Raw genomic sequence first — 26,776 nt, 5'->3', positions numbered from 1 at the left:
GGGGGTTCAGGAATGGGATTCCCCAATTTCCTGCCCCTGCTAAAACCGTGTTGCCTTCGCTGCCCTCCCGCCTCCCATGGAAAGGACAAAAGGCAAAGATCCTGGGCTGGGATAAGAACAATTTATTGGGAACAACAATGAGATAAGGAACAAAGAGAAAAAGAAATTATATTGATAACAGAAGGGATAAATGAAACAGTTTACTGGGAAAACTAATACATCAACAACAGGCTCTTCCTGGCCACAATTTCCCCTGTCTGGAAAGGACACCCTTCTCCTCAGGGAGAGAGAGGGAGTCCCTTTCCTGCCCCTGCCAATGTTCTGAGGTGCGAGTGAATGTAATGACACGGCCATGGCCAGACCCTCATGTTCTTCCGTCCCACATCATGTCTTTGGCAAGGGCAGGAAAAGGGACAGGTGTTTTTCCAGCATAGACCACAGGGAAACTGGATCACCAGGGTTCTTCCCAATGTGGGCCCTCTAATGGGGGATGAAGCTGGAGTGGTGCATGAAGCTGTTCCTGCATTTTTGGCATTTGCAGGGCTTCCCTTACTGGTGGGTCCGTTGGTGTCTGGTCAAGTGAGAGCTACTGGTGAAGCTTTTCTCACACTGGGGACACTTGTAGGGCCTCTCCCCTGTGTGGATGCGTCGGTGGGTAATGAGGGTGGAGTTGTGCTTGAAACCCTTCCCACAGTCGGGGCAGTGGAAGGGCCTCTCATCCGTGTGAATCCGCTCATGCAGGAGGAGATGGGAGCTTGTCTGAAACCTCTTCCCACATGTGGCACACTGGTAGGGTCTCTCCCCAGTGTGGATGCGCCAGTGCTTGATGAGGTTGCAGTTGCGCTTGAAGCCCTTCCCGCACTCAGGGCAGAGGAAGGGCCTCTCCTCAGTGTGAATCCGCTGGTGCTGGAGGAGATTGGAGCTGCTCGGAAACCTCTTCTGACACTGGGGACACTCGTAGGGCCTCTCTCCAGTGTGGAGACGTTGGTGGGTCACAAGGTTGGATCTGTAGCTGAAGCCCTTCCCACACTCCCCACACTTGTAGGGCCATTCCCTGGTGTGGATCATCTGGTGGCTGATCAGGTTGGAGCTCCACCTAAAGTTCTTCCCACACTGCAAGCACTTGTGGGGCTTCTCCCCATCATGAAGCTTTTTATGGACCACCAGCTCTGAACTCTGGCTGAAGCTCTGTCCACCTTCCTGGCTCAGGGTGGCTCTTTCTTCTTCAGAGCACCCTGGGCTGGGTTTGGAGCCCCTCCTCATGGGGGATTCCTGAGGTTTTTCTTCCCTGTTGGATTCCTGTGTGCTAGAATCACTCAAAACGGTCTCTTTCACGAGGTTCTGCCTTGCAGATTTTTCTTCCCTGGTCTCCATCCTCAGTTTCTTCCCTGGGGAAGGAAGGACAAGGAGAGGATGGGATTTGCCTCCATGCCAGAGGGAAGGGGAAGGAGATCCCTCCAGTACATCCCTGGCAGGACAGGGCTGACAGCAGATTTGTCCTGCAGCCGGGGCCTGTGCTGGGCTGGGAGATGGAGCAGGAGAGAGGGGGAAATAGAAACTGACTTCCTCCTCACCTATCTGGGTGTCCCGGGGCTCCTTCGTCTTCCTCACAGCCTCCTTCTCCATCCAATCAAGGTTTGGGAATGGGAAATCCTGGTTTGGGAAGAAAACAAAGGGTGCGCCCATTTTCTTTTGTACTGGTTTGAAGGCAAACCTTTGGAGCATCTTAAGGAGAATTACAATTTAAAAGAAAACTAAGATCAAGGCAATGATACAGAAACACTGCCTTAAACTGACAGAGTCAGGATATAACCTGACACCCTGTTGGTCAGGGTGGTGGCAGCTGTCCCAGTAAATGGTGACTGCAGTCCTGTTGGAGAGATGAAGGTGATTCTGTTGAAGCAGTGATCATGCAGAAGGGTCTGGTCTTCCTTTGGAGGTCCAGTGGTGGTTATGGAGCTCTTGTCCTCTGGCAATCCAGTAGGCAAGCTGCTCCTGGTGTGGCAAGTCTCAGCTTATATCCAGGTAGGAATGCTTGGATCCTCCCCCTGGGCGGAGCATCCCACAATGGGAGGATGGAATTTTATCAGTCCTGCAGTGACAATCAATGACCCATTCACAGAAGATATCTCCCCTGGAGGGCATTATCAGTGCTGAGTCCTGGAAGAGATAAAGAACACTAACCGCCTGTTTATAGCAGTTGATGAAGATGGGGATTGAAAACATGCATTTGGTTACATCTTGCATGGCAACCTGAAACAGTGGGGTAATCCCTGCTCAGGGGGTGAACACCACCCCCCTTACCCAACCTGGCTCAGGTGTAAAACCCCCACCCTGGGAAGGCCACACACACAGGGGATAATGTCGTACTTGCCCTGCTCCAGGGGAGGTCTCTGTCCCTTGTCATTCCATTGCTCTCTCCTCTTTTCTCTTTCTTTCCAACTCTCTCTCTACCTCACATTTACTGTTCAGTAAAATCCATTTTGGATTTGGTCTTGTTAGCACCTTAATTGGGGCAGAGGCATATCTCTAACAATTTTCTTAACCGTATTGCCATATTATTTTGACACAGTGAGTTCAGGGCACTGTTCTCTGACCCCAAGTGCCTTTGACAACAGCATGGTTCCCTCCATTGAGGAGGTTGTGGTTCTTTCTGGAAGAACTCTTGGAAACTTGGACACAGTGCCTCCTTCATCCTGGGGACCTTATGGAACTTATAAAAGTTTTATTTCTTTATGGGAGAAATGATGAGGGAAATGGCTTTTATGGGTGGCCAGTGTAAAGAAAATAATTTGCTGTCTTTCCTTATAAAGTTATTAAAATCACTGGAGGAAATGGACCATATGTTACCAGCGAGACTGACAAGGTTCATTAACCCCATGGTGAGGAACGCAAGGCAGCTGAAAGTCCCACAAGAAGCCCAGCTCAAGGAGCTAAATTTCCAAATAAGTCCTGAATTCCCAGGCTTGGGGGCTTTACCAAATGTGAAAATTATTTTTCTCTTGATCCCTGTCACCTTTGTGACTGCTACACAGAGCTTTCCATTCCTTTTAATAACCTGTTTTGGGCCAAATTTCCACTTTCCTTTTATCGGAACCTGTCAGCAGCTGAGCTGGAGCTGTGCAGGAAGCAATGAATATTGGAATTGCCACATCACTGCTTGGATTGTCAGTTTATTCATGTTTGGGATTTGTTTGCGCTTTCATCACAAGTTACTTGTGGGAAGAGGATATATTCATCAAAGTGATTTATGCAGAGTCAAGTTTGATTTCTGCCAAGTTTATTTTGTCCAGTGCCCAGGGGATGCTCAAGGGGTCTCTGTGCCTCTCACACTGGGGGATGCTTGGGAGGGGTTTGGGGGTGTTTTTCCTGTCCCTGTCACCCCAGGGCATTCCCCAGGGGGTCTCCATCATTTTCACCCAGGGAATGCTTGGGGGTTCTCCCTCCCTCTCATACCCTGTGCCAGGGGATGTCTGGGGCAGTCTCTGTCCCTCTCAGCCCAGGGGATGCTCGGGGGTCTCTGTCCCCTCCCTCTGTGGGATGCCTGGGGGGTCTCCATCCCTCTGGCCTCAGGCAATGCCTGTGCAGGGCTGGGGACCAGGGGCTCTGTGTCCCTCTCACCACTGAGGGTGCTCGGGGCTGGGGGGGCTCTCCGACCTTCTCACACCTGGGCAGGCCGGGGGGGTCTCTGTCCCTCTCAGCCCTGCTGTGACCCCACCCAAACATCATCGGGCTCAGAGGGACAGAGACACCCCCAAAGCCCCAGAAGGGCTGAACCCGGGATTTGATTTGGGGCTGAGGATTTAGGAAGGGGCTGGAATTGGGGCTGGGCTTGGAGTTGGGGCTGAGGATTTAGGAAGGGGCTGGAATTGGGGCTGGGCTTGGAGTTGGGGCTGAGATTCGGATTAGAGCTGGGATTGGGGTTAAGGCTGGACATGGGATTGGCTTTAGGGCTGGGGTTGTGATTGAGTCTAGGGCTAGACAAGTCTGGCACTGGGATGAGATTAAATACAGAACTGTGAGTGTGTTTAAACATGGAGTGAGACTGAGACCAGGATCAGGGTCAGGTTTGGGACTGAGCTCACCCAGAGCGGGACAGGGAGAATGTTACGGTGGGAAGGTTTAGGGAAAATCCTGGTTTGGGGAAAAACAAGCTGTGAATGCCTTGCGTTGGGGATTCCTCCCACCCATGTCCTTTTCTAGAAGTCACCTGATGTCCAAAAATCAAGAGTGAATCACAAAACCTACCAGGAGTTTCCCATTTCCAGTCTCATCCCTCTTGGGTTATGGTTGGTCCCCCATCTCAGGGCTGGTGGGGATCCCATGGGTCCTGGGGATCCCCCCTCTCCAGGGTCCTGCTTTTGGATTTTGGGAGGTTCTGGAGTCCCAAGGTCCCCCTCTCCAGACTCCTCTCAATCCAGCCACTTGGGGTTCCCCTTTCTTTCCACCACCCTGTCCTTGTTTAGGGCAAAATCGGTTGAAACCCTCCAAAAGGAGTTTCCTCTAGAATGCCGATTCAGCAGCCCCACCCTCAGCCAGTCCGGGAAAATATTTCTGGGGAGAAAAGTGGAAAAAAACTTTATTCTACAGGCAAAGCATTCACCAGCACAAAAATTGAACAATATTAAGCAATAAAACCTCCTGCTGCTCCAAAATAGATGACAAACTCCGAAAGTCCCTCCTTGGGTTGTAGCTCCGTGCACTCAGTGTCTTATCAGTCTCTTATCAGTCTCTTTTCAGTCCCTCCAGCACTGGAAATGCTGGCCCAGGCTCAGCCAGGTGGGTCACAGGTGCGAGCTGCCGGTGGTGTTCTGGCTGTTCAGTGCAGAGCAGATTTAAACAGCTCCAAAGAAAAAGAAAAACCACAGTCCAGGGAACTTCTCTGCCTCAGCGAGCTAAAAACTAACTAAAAGCAAAGGAGAGCTCTGTCCTGCTCTCTGTCCATCCAGCAGCTGGAATGTGGAGGAGTGAGTGCAGTGTATGAAAACAAACTGCAGCTTCTTCCTCCTCCCCTTTGCTCTCAGAACCAGCCTTAAAGGTGCAGAACTCATTTCTGGGCTAAACAGACCGATGGGGTACGAGCATCATGAAGTCACCCCAGGACACGCCCCTGTCAGGGTCAGGGGGTCCCGTCCCCGCCTCATCTCTGGGCTGCCGGGGGTCCCCCAGCTCCGGTATCGCCCCTTCCCCTCTCCCCGCCCCGGGGGTCCCCCGTTCCACAGCCCCGGCTCTCACGGGGATCCCCAAAACCAATGTCCCGCCCCGTCGGCACCGGGCCATCCCCACGTGGACCCCCGGGACCCTCCGAGGGGCGATCGCGGCTCCTCTCCCCCCGAGAAAGCTCCTCTTGGGGAGCCCGGAGATATCCGGGGCTCGAGTCCGGGATCTGCCGGCTCCAAACACTCTCCAAAAAATCCTCCCGGAGACCCCTGGCTGGAGCCGGGGCGAGCTCGGCCTCTGCCCTCACCTGCGGCTCGGGGCTGGGGGCGCTGCTCCCGGGGCAGGGGGTGCTGCAGGCTCGGCGTGCGGGCGCTGCGAGCGCCGCGATTCTCCCGCTCCTGCTCCTGCTCCTCCTCTCCCTCCTCTTCCTCCCGCATTTCCTCCGCTGCCAGCCCGGAGCCCCCTTTCCCACCGCTCTGCCCCGCGGCCCCGCAGCACCGGCTGCTGGGTGGGGGAGCCCCCGATCGGCCCCAGGGCTGGGCAGGGGCTCGGGGACCCCCCCGGGCGGATCCGTCCCCCGGCCCGAGCCCCAAATTCCGCTCCGGGGCCGCCGGGCTCTGCGGGCCCGCCTGGCAACCGGTGAGTCATCGGCGAGAAAAGCTCTGGTTGGCTGGAAATTGTTTACCGCGTCCTCTGATTGGCTGGAATTGTAAAAGGCGCTACGCCCTGCGGCTGTTGCTGGGAGCTGCGGAGGCCGGGCGGGAGCCTTTTCCTGTTTCTTTCTGTTCTCTGAGACCTCTTTCCTTTTTCTTTCTCTCTTTGAGACCTCTTCCCGGTTTCTTTCTCTCCCTTTCTCCTCCCCATTTCTTGTTCCGTTCAGTCCACGCTCAATAATCGTCGGTTGCTTTCCCACGCTCTCATTCGCTCCTTCCCTGGGGCAGAGGCGTCTCTCCCTCGCGGGGTCGTAATCCATGGACAGGGTCCCTTCCCACCCCAGTCCCTGGAAAATGTCCATCAAAGCCACCTTTGCTATGTGCTCTGGGAGCCCACAGAGCTGCTGGAGCTTCTCCCCTTGGGAGGCACGGCAGGAGCGGCACCCTGGGAGCCTCGGGAATCCACGGCACACACTGCAGGGTCTGGAATTCCAGTTCTCAGCTATGAAAAGATGTTCCTGCCCTTGAGGGCAAAGCTGTCAAGAAGGAGCCAAAAGCCAAGTGGAACAAGATCTTACAGTGGTATTTCACTGCGAGCCTTCATAACTTCCCCCATGGTTGTTGTAGCTCCTGAATTGGGAATTAAATCTGGGCGCGGTCTTTGGTGTGAGCTGCCCTCGGTCAAGGGAGACACTGAGAGAGAAACAGAGCAGGGAAAGAGAGGCAGGAGAGAAAAGAGGGCACAAACACAGTCAGCTGAGAAGGTGGCACTCTGAAAACAGACCAGAACTGACTGAAAAGGAATATAACAGAAAGGAATAATTTTGCACCTTTTTTTTACTATCAAAATACAATTTCAGCCCCTTCTCACAAACCTCTTGCCAGTGTCATTCACCAGGGCTGCCAGAAAGTCCTTCATTCTGGGTGGATGTTCCAGGCTGCAGCCACAAGGAAAGAGGGAATGGGGATTTTCCTGCTCCTGGGGAGTTTGACATCCTCAGCTGAGGAGAGGAGGAGACACCAGAAGAAAAGGGCAGCTGGACTTCACCTTTCCACAGGATAAACGGGGCGGGGGAATCTCTCATCCTGTCTGCTGCTGCTCCACAGAGATGTGAGGACTGATCCCAGAGCCCCAGTGGTGACAGTCAGGGCTGCCCTCAGGGAATGCTTGCCTGGTATTGAGGGGCAGCATGGGAGGACCTGGATCTTGGGGCACCCAGCTGTCCCCCATGTTTGGAGGTGCCTGAGGAGGGCTGGGATGATGCCAGGGACATCCTGCAGTGACATCCCCCCGTCCTGCCCTGGGTGAGCTCAGTCCCAAACCTGACCCTGATCCTGGTCTCAATCTCACTCCATGTTTAGACACACTCACAGTTCTGTATTTAATCTCATCCCAGTGCCAGACTTGTCTAGCCCTAGACCCAATCCCAACCCCAGCCCTAAAGCCAATCCCATGTCCAGCCTTAACCCCAATCCCAGCTCTAATCCGAATCTCAGCCCCAACTCCAAGCCCAGCCCCAATTCCAGCCCCTTCCTAAATCCTCAGCCCCAACTCCAAGCCCAGCCCCAATTCCAGCCCCTTCCTAAATCCTCAGCCCCAAATCAAATCCCGGGTTCAGCCCTTCTGGGGCTTTGGGGGTGTCTCTGTCCCTCTGAGCCCGATGATGTTTGGGTGGGGTCACAGCAGGGCTGAGAGGGACAGAGACCCCCCCCGGCCTGCCCAGGTGTGAGAAGGTCGGAGAGCCCCCCCAGCCCCGAGCACCCTCAGCGGTGAGAGGGACACAGAGCCCCTGGTCCCCAGCCCTGCACAGGCATTGCCTGAGGCCAGAGGGATGGAGACCCCCCAGGCATCCCACAGAGGGAGGGGACAGAGACCCCCGAGCATCCCCTGGGCTGAGAGGGACAGAGACTGCCCCAGACATCCCCTGGCACAGGGTATGAGAGGGAGGGAGAACCCCCAAGCATTCCCTGGGTGAAAATGATGGAGACCCCCTGGGGAATGCCCTGGGGTGACAGGGACAGGAAAAACACCCCCAAACCCCTCCCAAGCATCCCCCAGTGTGAGAGGCACAGAGACCCCTTGAGCATCCCCTGGGCACTGGACAAAATAAACTTGGCAGAAATCAAACTTGACTCTGCATAAATCACTTTGATGAATATATCCTCTTCCCACAAGTAACTTGTGATGAAAGCGCAAACAAATCCCAAACATGAATAAACTGACAATCCAAGCAGTGATGTGGCAATTCCAATATTCATTGCTTCCTGCACAGCTCCAGCTCAGCTGCTGACAGGTTCCGATAAAAGGAAAGTGGAAATTTGGCCCAAAACAGGTTATTAAAAGGAATGGAAAGCTCTGTGTAGCAGTCACAAAGGTGACAGGGATCAAGAGAAAAATAATTTTCACATTTGGTAAAGCCCCCAAGCCTGGGAATTCAGGACTTATTTGGAAATTTAGCTCCTTGAGCTGGGCTTCTTGTGGGACTTTCAGCTGCCTTGCGTTCCTCACCATGGGGTTAATGAACCTTGTCAGTCTCGCTGGTAACATATGGTCCATTTCCTCCAGTGATTTTAATAACTTTATAAGGAAAGACAGCAAATTATTTTCTTTACACTGGCCACCCATAAAAGCCATTTCCCTCATCATTTCTCCCATAAAGAAATAAAACTTTTATAAGTTCCATAAGGTCCCCAGGATGAAGGAGGCACTGTGTCCAAGTTTCCAAGAGTTCTTCCAGAAAGAACCACAACCTCCTCAATGGAGGGAACCATGCTGTTGTCAAAGGCACTTGGGGTCAGAGAACAGTGCCCTGAACTCACTGTGTCAAAATAATATGGCAATACGGTTAAGAAAATTGTTAGAGATATGCCTCTGCCCCAATTAAGGTGCTAACAAGACCAAATCCAAAATGGATTTTACTGAACAGTAAATGTGAGGTAGAGAGAGAGTTGGAAAGAAAGAGAAAAGAGGAGAGAGCAATGGAATGACAAGGGACAGAGACCTCCCCTGGAGCAGGGCAAGTACGACATTATCCCCTGTGTGTGTGGCCTTCCCAGGGTGGGGGTTTTACACCTGAGCCAGGTTGGGTAAGGGGGGTGGTGTTCACCCCCTGAGCAGGGATTACCCCACTGTTTCAGGTTGCCATGCAAGATGTAACCAAATGCATGTTTTCAATCCCCATCTTCATCAACTGCTATAAACAGGCGGTTAGTGTTCTTTATCTCTTCCATGACTCAGCCCTGATAATGCCCTCCAGGGCATTATCATTAGCATCTTCTGCTAATGGGCCATTGAGTGTCACTGCAGGACTGATAAAATTCCATCATCCCATTGTGGGATGCTCCACCTGTTGCCATCTGATGCAAGGCAAGGCGACCTGGTTCTGAGGAAACGGCACTGCTACCCAAACTCTCCAGGGTTGATCGGGCCAAGAACATGCAGACACCAACGTGGTGGACGGTCCAAAGGCCTTTATTGCCCCGTCTCGTGGGATTTTGTAATCTGGGAGGTTTTTCTCTACGTCAGGGGGTCTTACCTTACTGTAATTGGTTAATAAGGAGTGGAAAGTTACTAGTGTTAGGGGGGTCTATATTCTTGGGTGATCCCTTATCACTATGCGTTAGGGGGAGAGGAATCCTGCTGCTTTCCGTGACATCGCAAGATTTTCCGTACGCCTGTCCCTATCTACCACATCTCCCCCCCCCCTTTTTCACAAATGAACGAGGTAGTCATATACATAGGTACTGAGATGAGGCATGAGGTTGTTGACAAAGAAAGGGGTTTGGTAAACCTGGGTAAGATTTTTGCCAGGCAAGCTTAGAAAATCTTGTGACTGGCAGTGTTCCCAGGTCGAATTCACAGCAGTTGTTCCCGGCCTATGAACAGGATGTTGGCCCGTTCTAGGCAGGTCTGAATGAATGAGACTAGCTTGTTCAGCAGGCAAGATCCAAAGGTGACAGCTAAAAGTAGCATTGCCAATGGACCTATTAGGGTAGAAATAAGGGTGGTTAGCCATGGTGATCAATTGAACCAGGACTCGAAGCAACCCTGTTGGACATTCCTTTCTTTCTGTCTCTGAGCCAGTCTGTTTCGGAGTTCTGCCATGGAGTCTCTCACAACTCCCATGTGGTCTGCATAGAAGCAGCACTCCTCCTTCAAGGCGGCACACAGGCCCCCTTGCTGCATGAACAGGAGGTCTAGTCCTCGCCTGTTCTGCAAGACTACTTCTGAGAGTGAGGAGACTGACTTCTCTAGAAAGGAGATGGATTTCTCGATCCTCTGCAGGTCCTCGTCAATCGTTGCCTGCAGCTGTGACAGTCCTTGGTGCTGTGTCGCTAAGGCTGAGACTCCTGTGGCCGTTCCGGCTGCTCCTAGGCCCAGCAGCATTGCGATAGTCATACCTGTTACTATTTCTCTTTTGTGGAGCCGGCTGGGTTCCTCAAAAAGGTGATACACTTCTTCATCTCCGTGGTACAGGACCCTAGGAACAATCAGAACTTGGACACAAAAGTCATTAGAGTCATCGAATTTGGCAAGGAACACACACGGACTCACTCCAGATCGCTGGCAAACCCACATCCCAGATGCCGATGGGACTACCCATTTATTGTTTTTCCTGTTGGGTTTGACCACTTTGGTGCAGACGTTGATTTTCCGCCTAGCTAGGGTTGCATTGCCAAAGCATCTTCCCCGGCCTGTGATTCCTTTGCGGGGGGTGTCCCATCTACATTGGTTGGGTGAATCTGCTGTGGAGTAACTGAAGGGAGTGTTTAAAGCGACTCCTTCGTAAAAGGGAGGTTCGACATCATAACAAAGCCAGCAGGATTCGGTTAGGTTAGGGTTAGATTCGTTCAGGGATTGGAAGGTAGCTTCTAATATACGAAGGATTGGGTCTGAGTCTGACTCGGCTGAGCGGCCTATCTGAAAGGCTTCCGCATGGCCGGTTGGGATATCAGCGACCCTTGCGGGCAAGGCTTTGGGGTGGGTCGCGTTTCTCCCTTTTGGCACGCTTTTAATCACTTTGTTGGGTCCGACCACTCGGGGTGCCGACGGTTGGAGCCTAATAATTCGCACATTCACCCTCTCTTTTGACCCTTGAAGGACTACTGTCCACGTTCTGCCTATTGCCCAACTGGGGTGATGCGGCTGCAAAACTGTCATGTTGTAGTTAGTGCATGTCCGAATTTTTGGGACTTTATGGCAATTTTGATGGAAGGTTCCATGAAAGAAGAGTGGTGTTTTTCAACCGATGGGTGCCCAGTTGAACTGTAAGAATTTGTCAGGCTCTTGTGGCTCCCACCCAGGCCCCGACGGTCTGGCATCTGTGACGATGGTTTCGCAGCCCCAGTGCCCACAATGTCCCCACCTGGGTGACTGCAGTAGCTTTTCTCAGGGTTTGAAGCTGGGCACCAGTAGGATAGGTACATGTGTGTGGCGTGTGGGGAATGGGGGTCTACCTTTGGTTGTCCTGGAAACAGGTCGGTGATGCAGAGCACGAAGGATGGGGCGTTCGGTGTGGTGATTTCTTTGAGCACCTTGTCACTACTAAGGTGTTGCATGACCCACCTGAAGGGCCGATGGGGGTAGTGGTCTGGGCTGGCTTGCCCTCTGGCGACAAGCCCCAACAGCAAAATCACACAGAAACACCGTTGACGCTTGGGTTCCACCCGTGCGGGTCTCTCGGGCGCTGCCTGGCGGCTTGGTGGTCTGTCACTTTCGTCTGGAATGGGGATGTATGCATCACGAGGACGTCCCATGAGCATGTCCTGTAAACAGAAACTCACAACTCTCATCAGTCTCATTCTGCTAGTTGTGAAGGTCGGGCTTGATTGACTCAAGTAGACACCACCTGATTTTGCCGTCCTTTTTGACAGCTGTGTACCCTCGCCCCGTGAGCATCAACCTCCAGCCCCGTTCCCATTCGCCTAGCTCGTTTCTAATTACCACCTGTGGGCCCTCCGCTCCTGTTTCTGCTCCCAGGCCTTCTGATCCTCCCTTTTTCATCTGCTCCAGTCGCTCCAGCTGCCTCTGGCCCTCCTGGTACAGCTCCTCAGCCCTCAATACCCGCTCCTCTACATTCTGCTCCATCTGTTTCACAATGCCCTGCCGGGCTCTCACCAGCTCCTGCTTCCTCTGGCGCTCCCGCTCCTCCTGGACCTCCATGCCCTTCTCCCGCTCCATTTCCATCATCTTGTTCAGGTGCTTCTCTTCTTCCGCCAGTTCCTCGAGGATCATCTACTTCTCCAGGACTTGCTTGTCCCAGGTCATGTTGCACTTGGCACTGAGGAACAGCGCGTTCAGTTCCCGCACATCTTCCTCCTCCTTCAGCTTCATCCTTGTCGCTCGCTGCGGCAGCTTCTGCTTCCCCTGCTGCAGCTCCTCATCCACGTCTCTCCTGTGGTCCCTCTCGTCCTCCAGCTCTGCCTTTCTCTGCTCCTCGATCTGTGCCTTTTTCAGGCCTTCTGCAATGTCCAGATGCCTTTCGCTGCGGCGTCCGCTTTGTTGTTGCCGATCTGGAAGTGGCCTTTGACTGGGTCGTGGCTGTTGATGTGAATGACTGACACAGTGCCCTGTCGCGAGGAGAGTGCTTCTTCCAGCATTAGGACTGCTGCTGATGTTGACACTCCTGGTCCCTTTTTTGTGTGAAGTGTTAAAGCCACCAGCTGGGTGCTTTTCCACGCCCAGGACTGCCCTCCCACTCCGTTCACTGGAGGGACTTCTTTAAATTGCCAATGTCCGGGCCAATGTGCTTGGGGAAAAATCGTGCAGTCTGATCCCGTGTCCACCCAAAACTGGAGCCCTATGACGTGGGGATCCTGACTGCCATAAAGGCGGCATGTCCCCCACACCATCAGGGGCTCCTTCCCTATTCTCATGGCCAAGGCCACCCAGGGATCCCGCTTTGGGGCACCTCCTGCTGGCTCTGTGACACTGGCACGGCTTGTGGCGGTGGGGAGTGCGAGGGTGCTGAGGGTGCTGCATAACTCTGCCATTGTGTTGCTGGCGGGGATGTGAAATTGACTGCTCCCTGTGGGGGCATGGGGTATGAGGGTCCCCTGCCCCACTGGGGGTTGGCATAGATGGGCCGTCTCGCATTTGCAGTGGGAGGAGGCTGAGCATGGCCCGCGCGCCCCCTCCCTCTCCCGTTTCCCCGGGGCCGGGATCTACAGTCCCTAGCGAGGTGTCTTCCTGTAGCTCCTACAGGTCCCTCTCGGGCGTGCTTGGAGTGAGGGTGCTGCCAGGGAAAGCTGTGCCGGCTGGGGACAGCTCGCTGAGTTGCTGCCCTTCCCCGGAAGCCTGGGCTAATGCGGTTGTCCTGCCACTCCTGCTTAATTACAATCCGCCCGGCCCCATCAAAAAGCATGTGGCTTATTTGCGTAATATCAAAAGTGAGCAGATCGTTATTGCTAGAAAGGTCGTCCTCAAGAGTGGGTACTACAGCAGAGTTGATCCCTATTTCTGAAACCGCTTTGGCTTCTTTTGGGTTAACTGGGGTATATGCCCTTTGTTGGTTCCCCCGCGCTCCGGCAACCCACCCCGGGAAAGCGTGCATGGAGGCTGCCGGTGCCCAGTCCCCACAGGCTGCTTTTATTTTTCCCCAATCGGCGAGTTTGTGTTGCGATTGTTTCCCGATATTGTTAAAAGCTTTATTCGGTTTCGCTCGAAACCGCATTAATTCTGCTCTCTCAGTTTCCGAGTCCCAGCCGGACTCGGTTGGCTCTTCCGAGCTGTCTGAGCAGCTATTACTTGACTCTGAGGTGGAAGCTGACTGCCGGTACACTTCCAGCGCTCCGTGCCGTTTTGTTCGGCTTCGACCCTGCTCCTCCCTTCGGGGGTGGTGCCGCTCCCTCTCCCTGGGGTCCCCCCGCCTCCTGCCGGGGGAGGTCCTTACCCTAAAAGGACCTAATTTGAATAGAGCGCTCTGGTTGGTTTTGCACTCTACTGCGGGGACTGCCCCCCTTCCCCGCTCGCCCGCGCATGCGTTGTTAAGCAGGCTGGCTGCATTTCTGCCCCCCGCCTCCTCCCTTCCGCCCTCGCCATGTGGTTCGGCGCCATTTTTAAACGCACATGGCAGGGGCGAGTTTTTACTGATCCCGGCGGGGTCCGACAATCCGGCCTCGTTCCGCGCCTCCTCTGCGAGTCCCTGCCAGAAGCATCGCGCGCGCTGCTCTGCTTCTTGCGCCAGACCGGCGGCCGGCGGGGAAGAGACGGATAGAGAAACCGCGGATTTTTCGGACGGTTCCGCGGGGGGGCTAGGACCTGGCGGGCTCCGCGGGAAGGTCGGGGGGTCCTCTGGGGGCTCCGGGGGGTCTCCTGGGGGCTCCGGGGGGTCCGGGCTCGGGAAGGGGTAGAACGCGCCCGGCCCCTGCATATTCCCGCCGTCAATCTGATCGCTCTCAGAGGCGGTCTGTGTCATGGCCCCCACCCCCAGCTTTGGTGTAGCTAATAAACGTATACGCGCGGCTTCCCGCGTCTCCTGTTCTTCTAACGTCTTGCGTAGGGCCTCTTCTACTTTCCCCCACGCTTTGAGGTTTTTACCACTGCCTGTGGACTTAGAGTCCTCTGCTGAGGCGGCAGTGCACTTCTCCCACGCTTCCGAATATAATATATTTACCGGACGTTCGATCGTCCCCAGCTCTAGGAGCCTTGCAATAGCAAGATTAGAGTTCCTGAGCTCACCTTTAATTCCCCATTGCTCATGAGCCTGACTTACGACCTTCGCTGTGGATTCCATGGTCCACGCTGGTCCGGAGGCGTCCCTCCCGCTGTGGTCAGGCCTGCTGCCACAGCCGCTGTCCTCTGTCCAGGAGAATCCCCGTTCCCCGGGCACAGATCGGCTCCCGGGTGTCGGCACCAGATGTTGCCTTCTGGATCAAGGCAGGCGACCTGGTTCTGAGGATCAGCATGGCGACCCAAACTCTCCAGGGTCGCTTGGGCCAATGACACACGCAGACACCAATGTGGTGGACGGTCAAAAGGCGTTTATTACTTCTTCTCGTGGGGTTTTATAGTCTAAGGGGTCTCTACATCAAAAGGGGGTTTGTTCTTCTTATCTATGGTTAGTAGGGAATGGAAAAGTACTGGGTAAGGAATGGAAAGTTACTGGCACTACTGTTAGTGGGGCCGCACCCCTAGGGTGATCTCTTATCTTAGAGGAACAGGGGGTCCTGCCTTTCCATGACATCACGAGATCTTCCGGAGCGCCTGTCCCTATCTACCACAGTGCCTTGGGGTGGTCTGATCCCAAATTTGGGGATTTGGGGGTTGTTTGACAACAAAATTTGGAGGTTTTGGGGTGGTTTAATCCCAAATTTGGGGATTTTGGGGTGGTTTGACCCCAAATTTTGGGGGTTTTGGGGTGGTTTGACCCCAAATTTGGGGCTTATGGGGTGATTTGGCAACAAATTTTTGGGATTTGGGGGTTTTGGGGTGGTTTAATCCCAAATCTGGGGGGTTTAGGGTGGTGTGACCCCAAATTTGGGGCTTTTAGGGTGGTTTGAGATGCTTTAATCCCAAATTTGGGGCTTTGGGGGTAATTTAGGACAGGATTTCAACCAAAATTTGGGGCTCTTGAGGTGGTCTGACCCCAAATTTGGGGATTTTGGGGTGGTTTGACCCCAAATTTGGGGGTTCTGGAGTGGTATGGGGGTGATTTGACAACAAAATCTGGGGATTTGGGGTGGTTTGGGGTGGTTTGATCCTAAATTTGTGGATTTGTGGTGGCTTGACCCAAAATTTGGGCATTTTCGGCTGGTTTGGGGTAAGAATTCTGTGTGTCTCGGGCTCTTGCACAAATCCAACCCGGCCGGCTCTGGACCCTGGCCCACGCAGTCTCACATGGACAAAGTTTATTTTCTACTCCAACATTTATAGTTTATAATTTTCCAAAAGTGAAAAAACGTGAAGTTTATTTTCTGACTCCAACATTTATAATTTTGCAAAAGTGACAAAATGTGAAGTTTATTTTCTGACTCCAACATTTATAGTTTATAATTTTCCAAAAGTGAAAAAACGTGAAGTTTATTTTCTACTCCAACATTTATAGTTTATAATTTTCCAAAAGTGAAAAAACGTGAAGTTTATTTTCTGACTCCAACATTTATAATTTTGCAAAAGTGTAAAAATGTGAAGTTTATTTTCTACTCCAACATTTATAGTTTATAGATTTCCAAAAGTGAAAAAATGTGAAGTTTATTTTCTGACTCCAACATTTATAATTTTCCAAAAGTGTAAAAATGTGAAGTTTATTTTCTGACTCCAACATTTATAATTTATAATTTTCCAAAAGTGTAAAAATGTGAAGTTTATTTTCTGACTCCAACATTTATAATTTATAGATTTCCAAAGTGACAAAATGTGAAGTTTATTTTCTACTCCAACATTTATAGTTTATAGATTTCCAAAAGTGACAAAATGTGAAGTTTATTTTCTGACTCCAACATTTATAATTTATAGATTTCCAAAAGTGACAGTGGACTGGAAGGTGACAGTGCCACTTCTCCAATGACCCTGCTCAAACCAACAGTCCATCAATTTCTCCTCCTCCATAAAGGAATGGAAAACAATGAGTTATTTACAGAAATTGTGTGAGAAAGTTCACTACAAGAATGTCAACATCAGAAGGCTTAGAAAATCTTAAAAAACCAGGGCGACATCTCACCCTTTTCCATTTAAAAAAGAAAAAAAAGAGAAAATTAACAATATGGAAAAGAAACCTTGTGCCTCGTCTGCAGCCTGCAACGAGAGATGGTGGTTCAGAATCACAGGATGATTTGAGGATTATCATTATGAAAAAATAATACAAAAATTTCAAAACGTAATAATACAAATAAATATTCAAAAAATAATAATTATAATTCTAATTATAATAACAATATAATTAATACAAATACAAGTATATAAATATAAATACAAATATAAATATAAATATAAATACAAATACAAATACAAATATAAATAAATACAAATTCAAAAACTAAAAACCATTTGATTTTTTGATGATTTTTATCAAAAAGAATATATTATGATTTTTATTTTATTATTCTGCACACAGTGAGATGGCTGACTGTGCACAAAGCCTTTGCCCACCGGCCGTGCGGGGTTTCACCCTGCATTCCCCGTTTTGGTTTTTGAAGAAGCCGCTCCCAAGCACCACGAGCGCGTTCTACAAGAGCTCAACCAGTTGTGACAGTGGAGCCCTGGAAAAAATTAGAGATGGAATCTAAAATGTTGGGCTTTGTGCTTTTCCAGATCAACTGCACCTGCGTAAGCAGAATGATAAATTATATAATTGTTAGATGTGATGATTGTTCAGTCATTAAATGTAATTATTATATAACCATAAGAAGAATAGTGAGAAACTATGTTGGAAATTCAGAGAGGGGCTAAATTTATGTATACACTAGAACAATATAAGTTTAATAATTAACATGAAAGTTATGTAACGATAGAGTATAAACCATGATCATTTCGGATGTATGGTCGGAGTCAGATTTGGGTTGAATACGCCCCGATTCCCAGAGCTCTTAATAAAAAGCACCGCATATAATCCCCCGTGATTCTGTGTTTCTGAACGCTAACAGTCGGAGGACGAGGGACACCAAACTTGTGCGAGACACCCCACAGGTGCAGCAACTGCCGCACCTTCTGCGATGCGCAGGCAGGACCATTGTCGGTTTTAACAGTAGAAGGTGTTGTTATCACATTTCTAGAGTGGCTTGGGGGTGATTTGACAACAAAATTTGGGGATTTTGGGGTGGTTTGGGGTGGTTTGCTAGCAAATCCCTGAGAGTCCCAGCTCTCAGGCTGCCACAGCTCTCGGCTATCCCATCTTACATCGTGTCGGGGTCACCACTTGTCATTCTCACATTTCTAGAGTCCCAGCTCTCAGGCTGCCACACCCCTCGGCTGTCATATCTTCAATCATGTCGGGGTCACCAATTCTTGTATTCATATGGTTATTATCTTATTTCTGGAGTCCCAGCTCTCAGGCTGCCACAGCTCTCAGCTGTCCTATCTTCTATCACGTCGGGGTCACCAATCGTTGTATTCGTATTGTTGTTTTCATATTTCTAGAGTCCCATACCTTCTCAGTGGTTTTCTCACAAGCAGCTCTTCACAGCAGTGTTGTTCCTGCTTCTTCTTCAGGGCTCCTCCAAGGCTCTCCCTGACGGGCCGACCCACTCCCTTTTATCCCAGTTATCTTCATTGGCCACAGCTGCCGCCCAATTAAGGACATCACAACTGCGGCCCATTTAGAACAACCAGGATCGGGGCAAGGCCACTTGTACAATACATAGATTTTACTACTACTTCTACTGTAGAAGGTATGCCCAGAACCGCAAAGGCCTGCCTCCAGTGGGCGAGGACATCACGGGCCTTCTCCCCAGTGTGAGCAGAAGCCCACGCAGCAGAGGAGAACGTGTCCACAGTGACATGCACATACTGGAGCCGGCCAAACTCGGCAACCTGGGTGACATCGGTCTGCCAAAGCTCCAAGGCCCTAAGGCCTCTGGGATTTACCCCTGCTGGTAGAGGCGGAGCAAGTGCGTGGCAGTCATCACACGACTCGACAATGTCACGAGCCTCAGCTGGCGTCAGCTGAAACTGCTTCTGCCGGGTATGTGTGTTCTGGTGGAAAAACCCACGCGATGCCTCGGCCTGTGCGAGTGTATCAGGCTGAGGCGCTGCCCACGCTGGGTTAGCCAACTTGTCAGCCCTTGCGTTACCTTCCACTATAAAACCTGGCAAATCGGTGTGACTCCTCACATGCAGAACATAGAATGGATGAACCCGGGCCTGAATGGCACACCACAAGGTCTTCAGTAAATGAAACAAGGCAGGATCTTCAACTTCCTGAAGGGCGGCTGTGGTGAGCTGGGGGTCGGTCTCTTTCTTCAGGCAACAACAAGAGGACACAGTCTCAAGTTGCGCCAAGGGAGATACAGGCTAGAATTAAGGAGGAAGTTTTTCACAGAAAGAGTGGTCAAATACTGGAATCATCCACCCAGGGAGGTGGTGGAGTCACCATCCCTCAATGTGTTTAAGGGAAGACTGGATGTGGCACCTGGTGCCATGATCTATTTGAGGTATTAGAACATGGGTTGGACTTGATGACCTTAAAGGTCTCTTCCAACCTAGAAATTCTGTGATTCTGTGTGTGATTCTGTGATTGCTGACCTCCTTCAAAACCGGATGACCCAACCTCTGTGCGGTATCAGCCACACAGGCGGAATCCGTGACCAAGTTGAAAGGTTCCTGGGAAAATTTCTCAAGTGCCATGACAGCAGCGTTCAGTTCAACCAATTGGGCTGACCCATCCCCATGGCCTTCCAGAACCTGCCACTCAGATCCATCCCTCCAGGTAACAATGGCCTTTCCTATTCTCCCTGAACCGTCGGTGAAGACGGTGGGTCCTTGCACGGGTTCCTGGCTACTTTTGGGCCGCAAAGATATTTGTGTGAATTTTGCCATTGCAGTAGCCTATGGCTGGGCAGATGATAAATGATCTGCCCTGAAAGGTTTTCCAGAACACTCTGCAGGGACACACTGTTTGCAAAGCTCCAGTCAAAATCCTCCCGTTTCACTGGGAATGTGATCTTTGCGGGATCCACCCCCATCAATTGCAAACACCGTTTCTGGCATTTGATTATCAAGCGAGCGATCAGCTCAAACAATGGGGTTGCCGTCTTCTGCGGCTGATGGGACAGAAAAACCCATTCCAGAACGTGCAAGGAATCAACCATTTCTCACTCCTTTGGCCAATGATGGAGTGGGATGCGAATCTGGAGTGGTGATGAACACAGTGACATCAACGGAGGGATCAATGCGTTAAACCTGACAAGCCGAAACAGCTCGCTGAGCCACCTCCAACGCCTTACGCGCCTCAGGGGTCAGCGTGCGAGGCGACTTTAGATTGTTAGCGTTCAAAAACACATAATCACAGAGCGATTATATGCAGTGCTTTTTATTTAAGAGCTCTGGGAATCGGGGTATTACCCAAATCTGATCCCAACCATGCATCCAAGATGATCATGTTTTTATACTCTATCGTTATATAACTTTCATGTTAATAATGAAACTTATATTGTTCTATTGTATACATAGATTTCAGTAAGCTTGGCCCCCCTCTGAATTTCCAACATAGTTTCTCATTATTCTTCTTATGGTTATATAATAATTATATTTAATTACTAAACAATCATCACATCTAACAATTATATAATTTATCATTCTGCTTACGCAAGTGCAGTTGATCTGGGAAAAGTCAAAGCCCAACATTTTAGATTCTATCTTTAACTTTTCCCAGGGCTCCATTATCAAGATCAGAGTCTCCTTTCAACAAATCATACAGAGGAGACAGCTGTGTGTCGCTTAGTCCCAAGAACGGATGTAACCAAGTGATGACACCCACCAATTTCTGAGCATCATTCAGTGTCTTCACAGAATGCACAAATTGCACCTCCTGGTGACGGATCGTCCGTTCCAGAGTTTTGACCCCCAAGTTCTTCCAAGGCGGTTGTTGTTGAACCTTTTCTGGAGCCACCTGCAGTCCATGAGCATGCAAAGCATTGAGCAACCGAGGCTGAATCCTCAGCAGCTCATCCTCAGAGGATACAGCCACCAAAATTTCATCCATATAATGATACAGACGCGCATCAGGAAACTGCTTGTGAACTCCAGACAAGACAGGAGAATTCTGCATGCCCTGGGGCAACGTCCTCCATTGGTATCTCTGTGCAGGCTCAGCCTCGTTAATCGCTGGCACCGAGAAGGCAAACTTCAGTCTGTTATCGGGATGCAAAGGAATCATAAAGAAACAATCCTTCAGATCCACCATGAGGACCGGCCAGTCTGCGGGAAGCATGGTAGGCGATGGCATGCCCGCCTGCAATGTTCCCGTGCTTTCCATCACAGCATTGACCTTCTGGAGGTCTCGCAACAACCTCCATTTCCCAGATTTCTTTTTGATGCAGAAGACAGGAGTGTTCCGGAGACTGGTAGAAGGCTCCAGATGACCTTGTGTGGGAATCCACAAAATTAAAGGATTTTGGGAAAGCTGCAAGATGCAGGCCTCAGAGAGAGCAGAACTGTGAGCAGAGCTATACAGCAGCCATGAGATAGGTCAGCAAAAGAATTATTTAAACTGTAGAAAAGCAAGGGCAAATAGAACAATGGTCTGTGCATTAACACTTGTCTGAATAGCTCTCTAAGCTACAGAAAGTTTATCTAGCAAGATATTGGGAAGGTTAAAGCTTAATAATGGAGCTCGGTGCATTGTGTTTTAAGGCTTACAAGCAGGTATTGTATTCAAAATAAGAAAGTGTTGTTTTAACCAAAGGTACGTGTGCTTATGGGGATTGGATAGAACTACTGTCAATGTGCTTTTGCTTTGTGTGATTGGTCAAGAAATTTATAAAGTAAGTTGTAACATTAAGTTCCTGGTCTGCTGCCTGGAATGTGAGCTGCTGGCATCTTCCCATTGTCATAACCATGTTATGAGACTGATGCTGAAAGTTAAAGCAGCTCGGGGCATGTTCTACAGCAGCTCTGTCTGGTTCATGGTTTGTACAAAGCCCCCCTGCCAGCTCCACCCTGGTCCAACTACTCCTGCACCAGGTTCCGTAGGGCGTCCAGTTTATCTTGAGGGAGGGGCCACTGCTTCTCCCAGACAGGTTTGTCCACCAGCCACCGAATAGGAGGCGTAGGACACTCTGCACCCTTCATCGCAGTGACCCCCATCAAAAATCCGTCCCGATGCGCTCCCCCCAGACAGACAGAACATCCCTCCCCCAGAGGTTGGCAGGAGTAGAAGTGACATCAGGCCTGACCCAGGCTGTCTGTCCCTCCGGGTTCGTGACCAGCACGGGCCGCTGGCTCATGTAGCATTGCGCCGTCCCTCCCAGGCCCGCAACAGACGTCCCCACCGGATCCAGGGGCCACTCCGAGGGCCAGGCGGTGAGGGAGAGAACCATGACATCAGCACCGCTGTCGAGAAGCCTGTGGGGGTGGATTTCCGACAGTGTCACACCAGGAACGGACAGGGTACACAGCATCTCGGGACGGTCCTTGGTCAGGACAGCAGTCCAGCAAACTTGAGGCGAGCCGGTGGATCCAAAGCCACCAGCTCCACGTGACCGGTCAACTGTCCTGCGAACAGAAGACTTAAAAGGCATAAGTTGAGCAAGCCGTGTCCCTTTTGGGATTGTGACAGGAGGGGGTGGGTGTGGAGACCATGGCACAAATCTGCCCTGTGAAATCTGCATCAATGAGCCCCAGGTGCACAATGATGCCCTGAAGGGTGGCACTGGACCTCCCCACAAGGACAGCACTCATGCCCCCACTCAAGGGATCAAAGGCATCCAGGGGAACCTTGCGTATCTCAGATGAGTCTAAGACAACTTTTGCTGCGGTGCAGACGTCCACGCCTGCTGATCCGCGGGTGCTGGCTGCAAGCCAGCAAAGGAGACCTCCATCGGCTCCGGGGTCTGGAGAGAAGCTTGTGTCTGGGCACGTCCCTGCTGCTGCGCGCTCCGCCTCACGTTTCCCGAACCTGGCAACGCCTGGCCATTAGCATGAACAGTCGCCTTACAAATATTGGACATGTGATTCGGCCTACCACACCAACTGCACAAGAACATGGGGAATCTGAACTTCTGTGCCTTCTTCCCCTGCTTCTTGCCAGCCGGCGCAGTCCCCTGCTGTGGCCACCTTCCCTGCAGTGCCACCCAGACCGGCACAAGAACATGGGGAATCTGAACTTCTGTGCCTTCTTCCCCTGCTTCTTGCCAGCCGGCGCAGTCCCCTGCTGTGGCCACCTTCCCTGCAGTGCCACCCAGACCGGCTGCACAGCGGCAGCCACGGCAGCCAACTCCTGACCCGGGGGGTGATGTCTGCACAGGCCTCCGCCATCTGGGAGACAGTAGGAACACCAGGCAGAGCCACTATGAGCCTCCTGCAAGCATCATTGCAATTACACCTCGCAAGGTTTGCAATCACAACCCTCCTTGCCACAGGATCAGGCACCTGCCTCTCCACAGACGCAGTCAGCCTTGCCGCAAATGCCATGAAAGGCTCTGTCGAGAGAAGGGGACCAGGACACCAGCTGATTCATCACAGGTCCCGTTTATTGAAGAAAGCATCAAACACTTATACAGCAAATAATAAGCTCATGAATATTCTGTAATTTGCACCGTCCATTGGCCACACCACAACATCAGCTCTTCCCCATTCCTTAGGGGTTACATCTCTCTTTTCTCATGTCTCTTTCACTATTTGTTATCCTACTACAGCTAGGCCCAGGGACGTGCTATCTTACAGGTGCAGAACTTGGAATTAGACACGGCTTTGTACTTTTCCTGTCTCTAGTCAGCTAAATTCCCAACAGGCTCAACATCCCCCTGGACGATGGCTGCAAACGGCTGCCTCGGAGCAGCCATTTCCAGGGTCTGAACAATCGCTGCCATGCCCAGCGGGTGGCACGGGTCAAGCACAAGAGGATCGAAGCCAGCCTGCCCCTGAGCATTTTCATAAAGCCCCGTGCCCAACAGCATGTCAGCAACAACCCCCCACCTGGGGTCCTGCGGCGCCAGCGCAGCATTCTGCACCACCACGTGGGCTGCCAAACGAGCCCACTTGGTCTAAAAAACCCCAAATTGCACAGGGTCAAAAAGAGAATGTTCCACACAATGGAGGTCATGAGGCGCCAGCACGTCCGTAGCAACCCTCCAGAGAGTGTGCATAACCTCAGCAGACCCCAAACCATGCTGTGAGATGCAAAGCTGTATTTCGTGTCAGGTACAAACAGGTGACGCGTGTACTCGTGAACGCGAAATGTGTGGATACCGACAATGGGATAGTTGCGAATTCTAATAATAACTGAGGAAAATAAAGCATGGAAAAAGGCCTTTGAACCTATCTTTTGTTTGCAATTAACCCTAGTTGATTTAGGAGCATTGGAATTAAGGTGTTAAGGATGCTGCTTTTTGCTTGCATTTAATCCATAAAAAGCTCTGCAATAATAACCTTCTGAAGTATAATTTTAGAATATTACTTGTATCCTTGAAACTATAGCTTTGGAATATATATAAAGGAAATATGCTTATCTCATGCCTTTTTGAAGCAGAGAAAAACACCTTGAGAAAGGAAGATGAACATCACCTCAAGGGTTTATGGTTTCAACCAAAGAGAAGCTGGACATCACTGTAATGAGATTTATGTTCTCTGCAATTAAAAGGTGGACACACATCTGGGGAGCTGGACCCCACCAGATGGGATTCGTCTTCTTCTTTCGGAAGCTGGACCGTCACCATCTGAGAATACTCATTTGAGATACATCCTGAGAAATTAAAATCACAATAGTGTATAGAATTGTGGTGTAATAATTTGGAATAAAAATTGCTGATGAGTAAAAAATTTGAAATAGAAACTGCTGAGAAAGCTGATAAGTACCCCTATAAATACCTGTAACCCTGAATTATTGGTGTGCAGTTGGAGGGAAAACTTCTCCCACTGTACTCGGCGCTGTATTGCTCATACTTTACCATAATAAATAATAAATTGATTGCTGCTTGAATATTGGCCTAGTCAAGCTTCTTATTTATAGCAATGCTGAGCAACCACATCACAGACTTCTCTCTCCAGCTTATACGAAAGGGGTTCATGGGTGTTGTGAGTGACACCCCTGAGCACAGGGAAAGCCTGGGAACCCCCTGGCAAAGCCACCGCACCTGCTGTGTCCCAGTCCTTGGGCCCCACAGGGACAAGAGGAGATGATTGATGGGAGCCAGGTCAACACCACTCGCCCCTGCACCCCCTGCAGCACCGGCAGTGTCGAAGGAAGGAGACCAGGACACCAGATGGTTCATCACAGGTCCAGTTTATTAAAGAAAGTATCAAATATTTATACAGCAAATAATAAGCTTATGAATATTCTGTAAGCCAAGCAATCTATTGGTTAAACTATACCATTAACTTTTCCTCATTCCTTTGGGCCTACGTTTTCTACTTCTCACACCTTGCTGTCCATTTTTTATCATACTCAGCTAGGCCCAAGGACACGTTATCTTTGCAGGTGCAAGATTTGGAATTAACCACTGTCTTGTACTTTTCCATTCTTTAGCCTGCTGCTTTCTCAACAGACACCCTGCCTGCAAAAAGGCCTCTGCCCTAGTTAGGACATCTCTATCAAATCAATTCGGCTGTGTCCTCTCTCCTCAAGCCACTCCTTGACAAAACTCTCCACACGGCAGAGCCAGAGGAGCCCACTCTGCAACCCGGCAGATACCATGAACAGGCAGGCTCATTCATCTCGTTGGTCTTGGTTTTGGCTTCTCGCCAGAAACGCACGGGGTTCCTCAGACACACGGTCACCTGGCACAAGGGAAGCGTCCACAAATTCGACGAGGAAGTGCCACAGCCCCGGGAGCCCACTGGCCTCCCGCTGGCCGTGTCGGCATTTGCGCTAAAGGTAAATACCTCTATTACAGTGCCCTGATGAGGTCTCCAGGGTGAGAGAAGGATGAGAATCTTGTTTGATGATCAGAAGGCTGGATTTATTGATATATGATATATAATATATTATAACTATACTAAAAAGAATAAGGAGAGAAGTTGCAGAGGCGGCTAAGCTAAGAATAGAATAGAAAAGAATCTAAAAACAAGAGAGTTCTCTGTCACTGTGTTCCAGAGAGATTGCCCTGTGATTGGTCCTTAATTGTACACACGGAACACGAACCAATCACAGGTGCATCCTATTGCAATTCACAGCGGCTGATAATCATTGTTTACATTCTCTTTCTGGGGCCTCAGCTTCCCAGAAGATGCACAAGTCCCAAAGAAAGGATTTCTATGAAAAAATGTCTGTGACATACCTCAGCGCCCTGTCGTGCCGCAGCCCCGGCAGGGGAGCCTTGGTGGGCACAGGTGCCGGCACGGCCCGCAAACCCGGTGTGGGCTGGGACGATGTGACCATGGTCACAGGGGTTTTCAGGATGAGAGAGAGACGAGAATGTTGACTCCATGATCAGAAGGCTTGATTTATTATTTTATTATATATATGTATACTACATTATAACTATACTAAAAAGAAATAGAAAGGAAAAGGTTTCTCAGAAGGCTAGGCTAAGAATAAAATCGAAAAGAATGAATAACAAAGATCTGTGTCTCAGCAGAGAGCGAGAGCAGCTCTGCCGTGAGTGGTCAGTACATCCAAACACCCACAAGAGACCAATCACGGATCCACCTGTTGCATTCCACAGCAGCAGATAACCATTGTTTACACTTTGGTGCTGAAACTTCTCAGCTTCAGCAGGAAAAATCCTAACAAAAGGATTTTAATGAAAAGATGTCTGTGACAGGATGAGACCAGCAAGGAGCCCCTGTCCCCAGTACAGAGGAGGAGTGGGGTGCCCAGAGAGGTGCAGCCCGTGGAGCCGCATCACTGCAGAGCAGCACAAGGGAGCCTGGCACAGCCAAATCCACCCCGGGGGAGCCATCGCCATCCCCCAGTTGGATTTGTCCCCCAGCACACTGTCCCAGGGTGGGGAGAGAGCTCCACATCGCACAGAAACTCAAACACCCCCTCGCCCATGTCCGAGACAGAAGGGCTCCACTGGGAACTCCGAGGGATACAAGAACCAGACCCCCGCCAAAGCTCCTCACACTTTTTCCACTGCACCAGCAGTGATCCCACGTCTGCGGTGCAATCATCAAAGAGGGCCTGCATGAGGCGGACCCCCACGAGAGACCACTCCTCCTTGGAGAATGGCTCTGCAGAGTCCGAAAAGAGCCCTTGCTCTCGGGCCCACAGAAACAATCTCTCAAAATCATCCCAGGAAACAGAAACCTGTTTCCACTCCAGGACCCCCCTCCAGAGATCCAAAACGAGGGAATCCTCCTTGAAACTCGCAGAGGTTGCCATCACCACCAGAACAGCAGGCAAAGCACCAAAGAGGGGGGACAA

The 26,776-nt window shown here is 50.8% G+C and overlaps 1 protein-coding gene across 1 annotated transcript in view; it reads right to left on the bottom strand.

The window, feature by feature from the left end:
• Nucleotides 1-325: 325 nt before the first annotated feature.
• The window catches only part of LOC134414022 (zinc finger protein 418-like), a 32,854-nt gene continuing 6,403 nt past the window's right edge, over nucleotides 326-26,776 (bottom strand). The window contains exon 4 of the mRNA XM_063148021.1: nucleotides 326-1,075. Coding sequence (XP_063004091.1) covers nucleotides 550-1,075 — 526 coding nt within the window. The 3' untranslated portion in view covers nucleotides 326-549. The remainder of the gene's footprint in view (nucleotides 1,076-26,776) is intronic.

The sequence above is a fragment of the Melospiza melodia genome, unplaced genomic scaffold (genome assembly GCF_035770615.1).
Source record: "Melospiza melodia melodia isolate bMelMel2 unplaced genomic scaffold, bMelMel2.pri scaffold_91, whole genome shotgun sequence".
NCBI lineage: Eukaryota > Metazoa > Chordata > Aves > Passeriformes > Passerellidae > Melospiza > Melospiza melodia.
The sequence above is the reverse complement of the archived record's forward strand: the minus strand, read 5'-3'. Positions and strand labels throughout refer to the sequence as shown.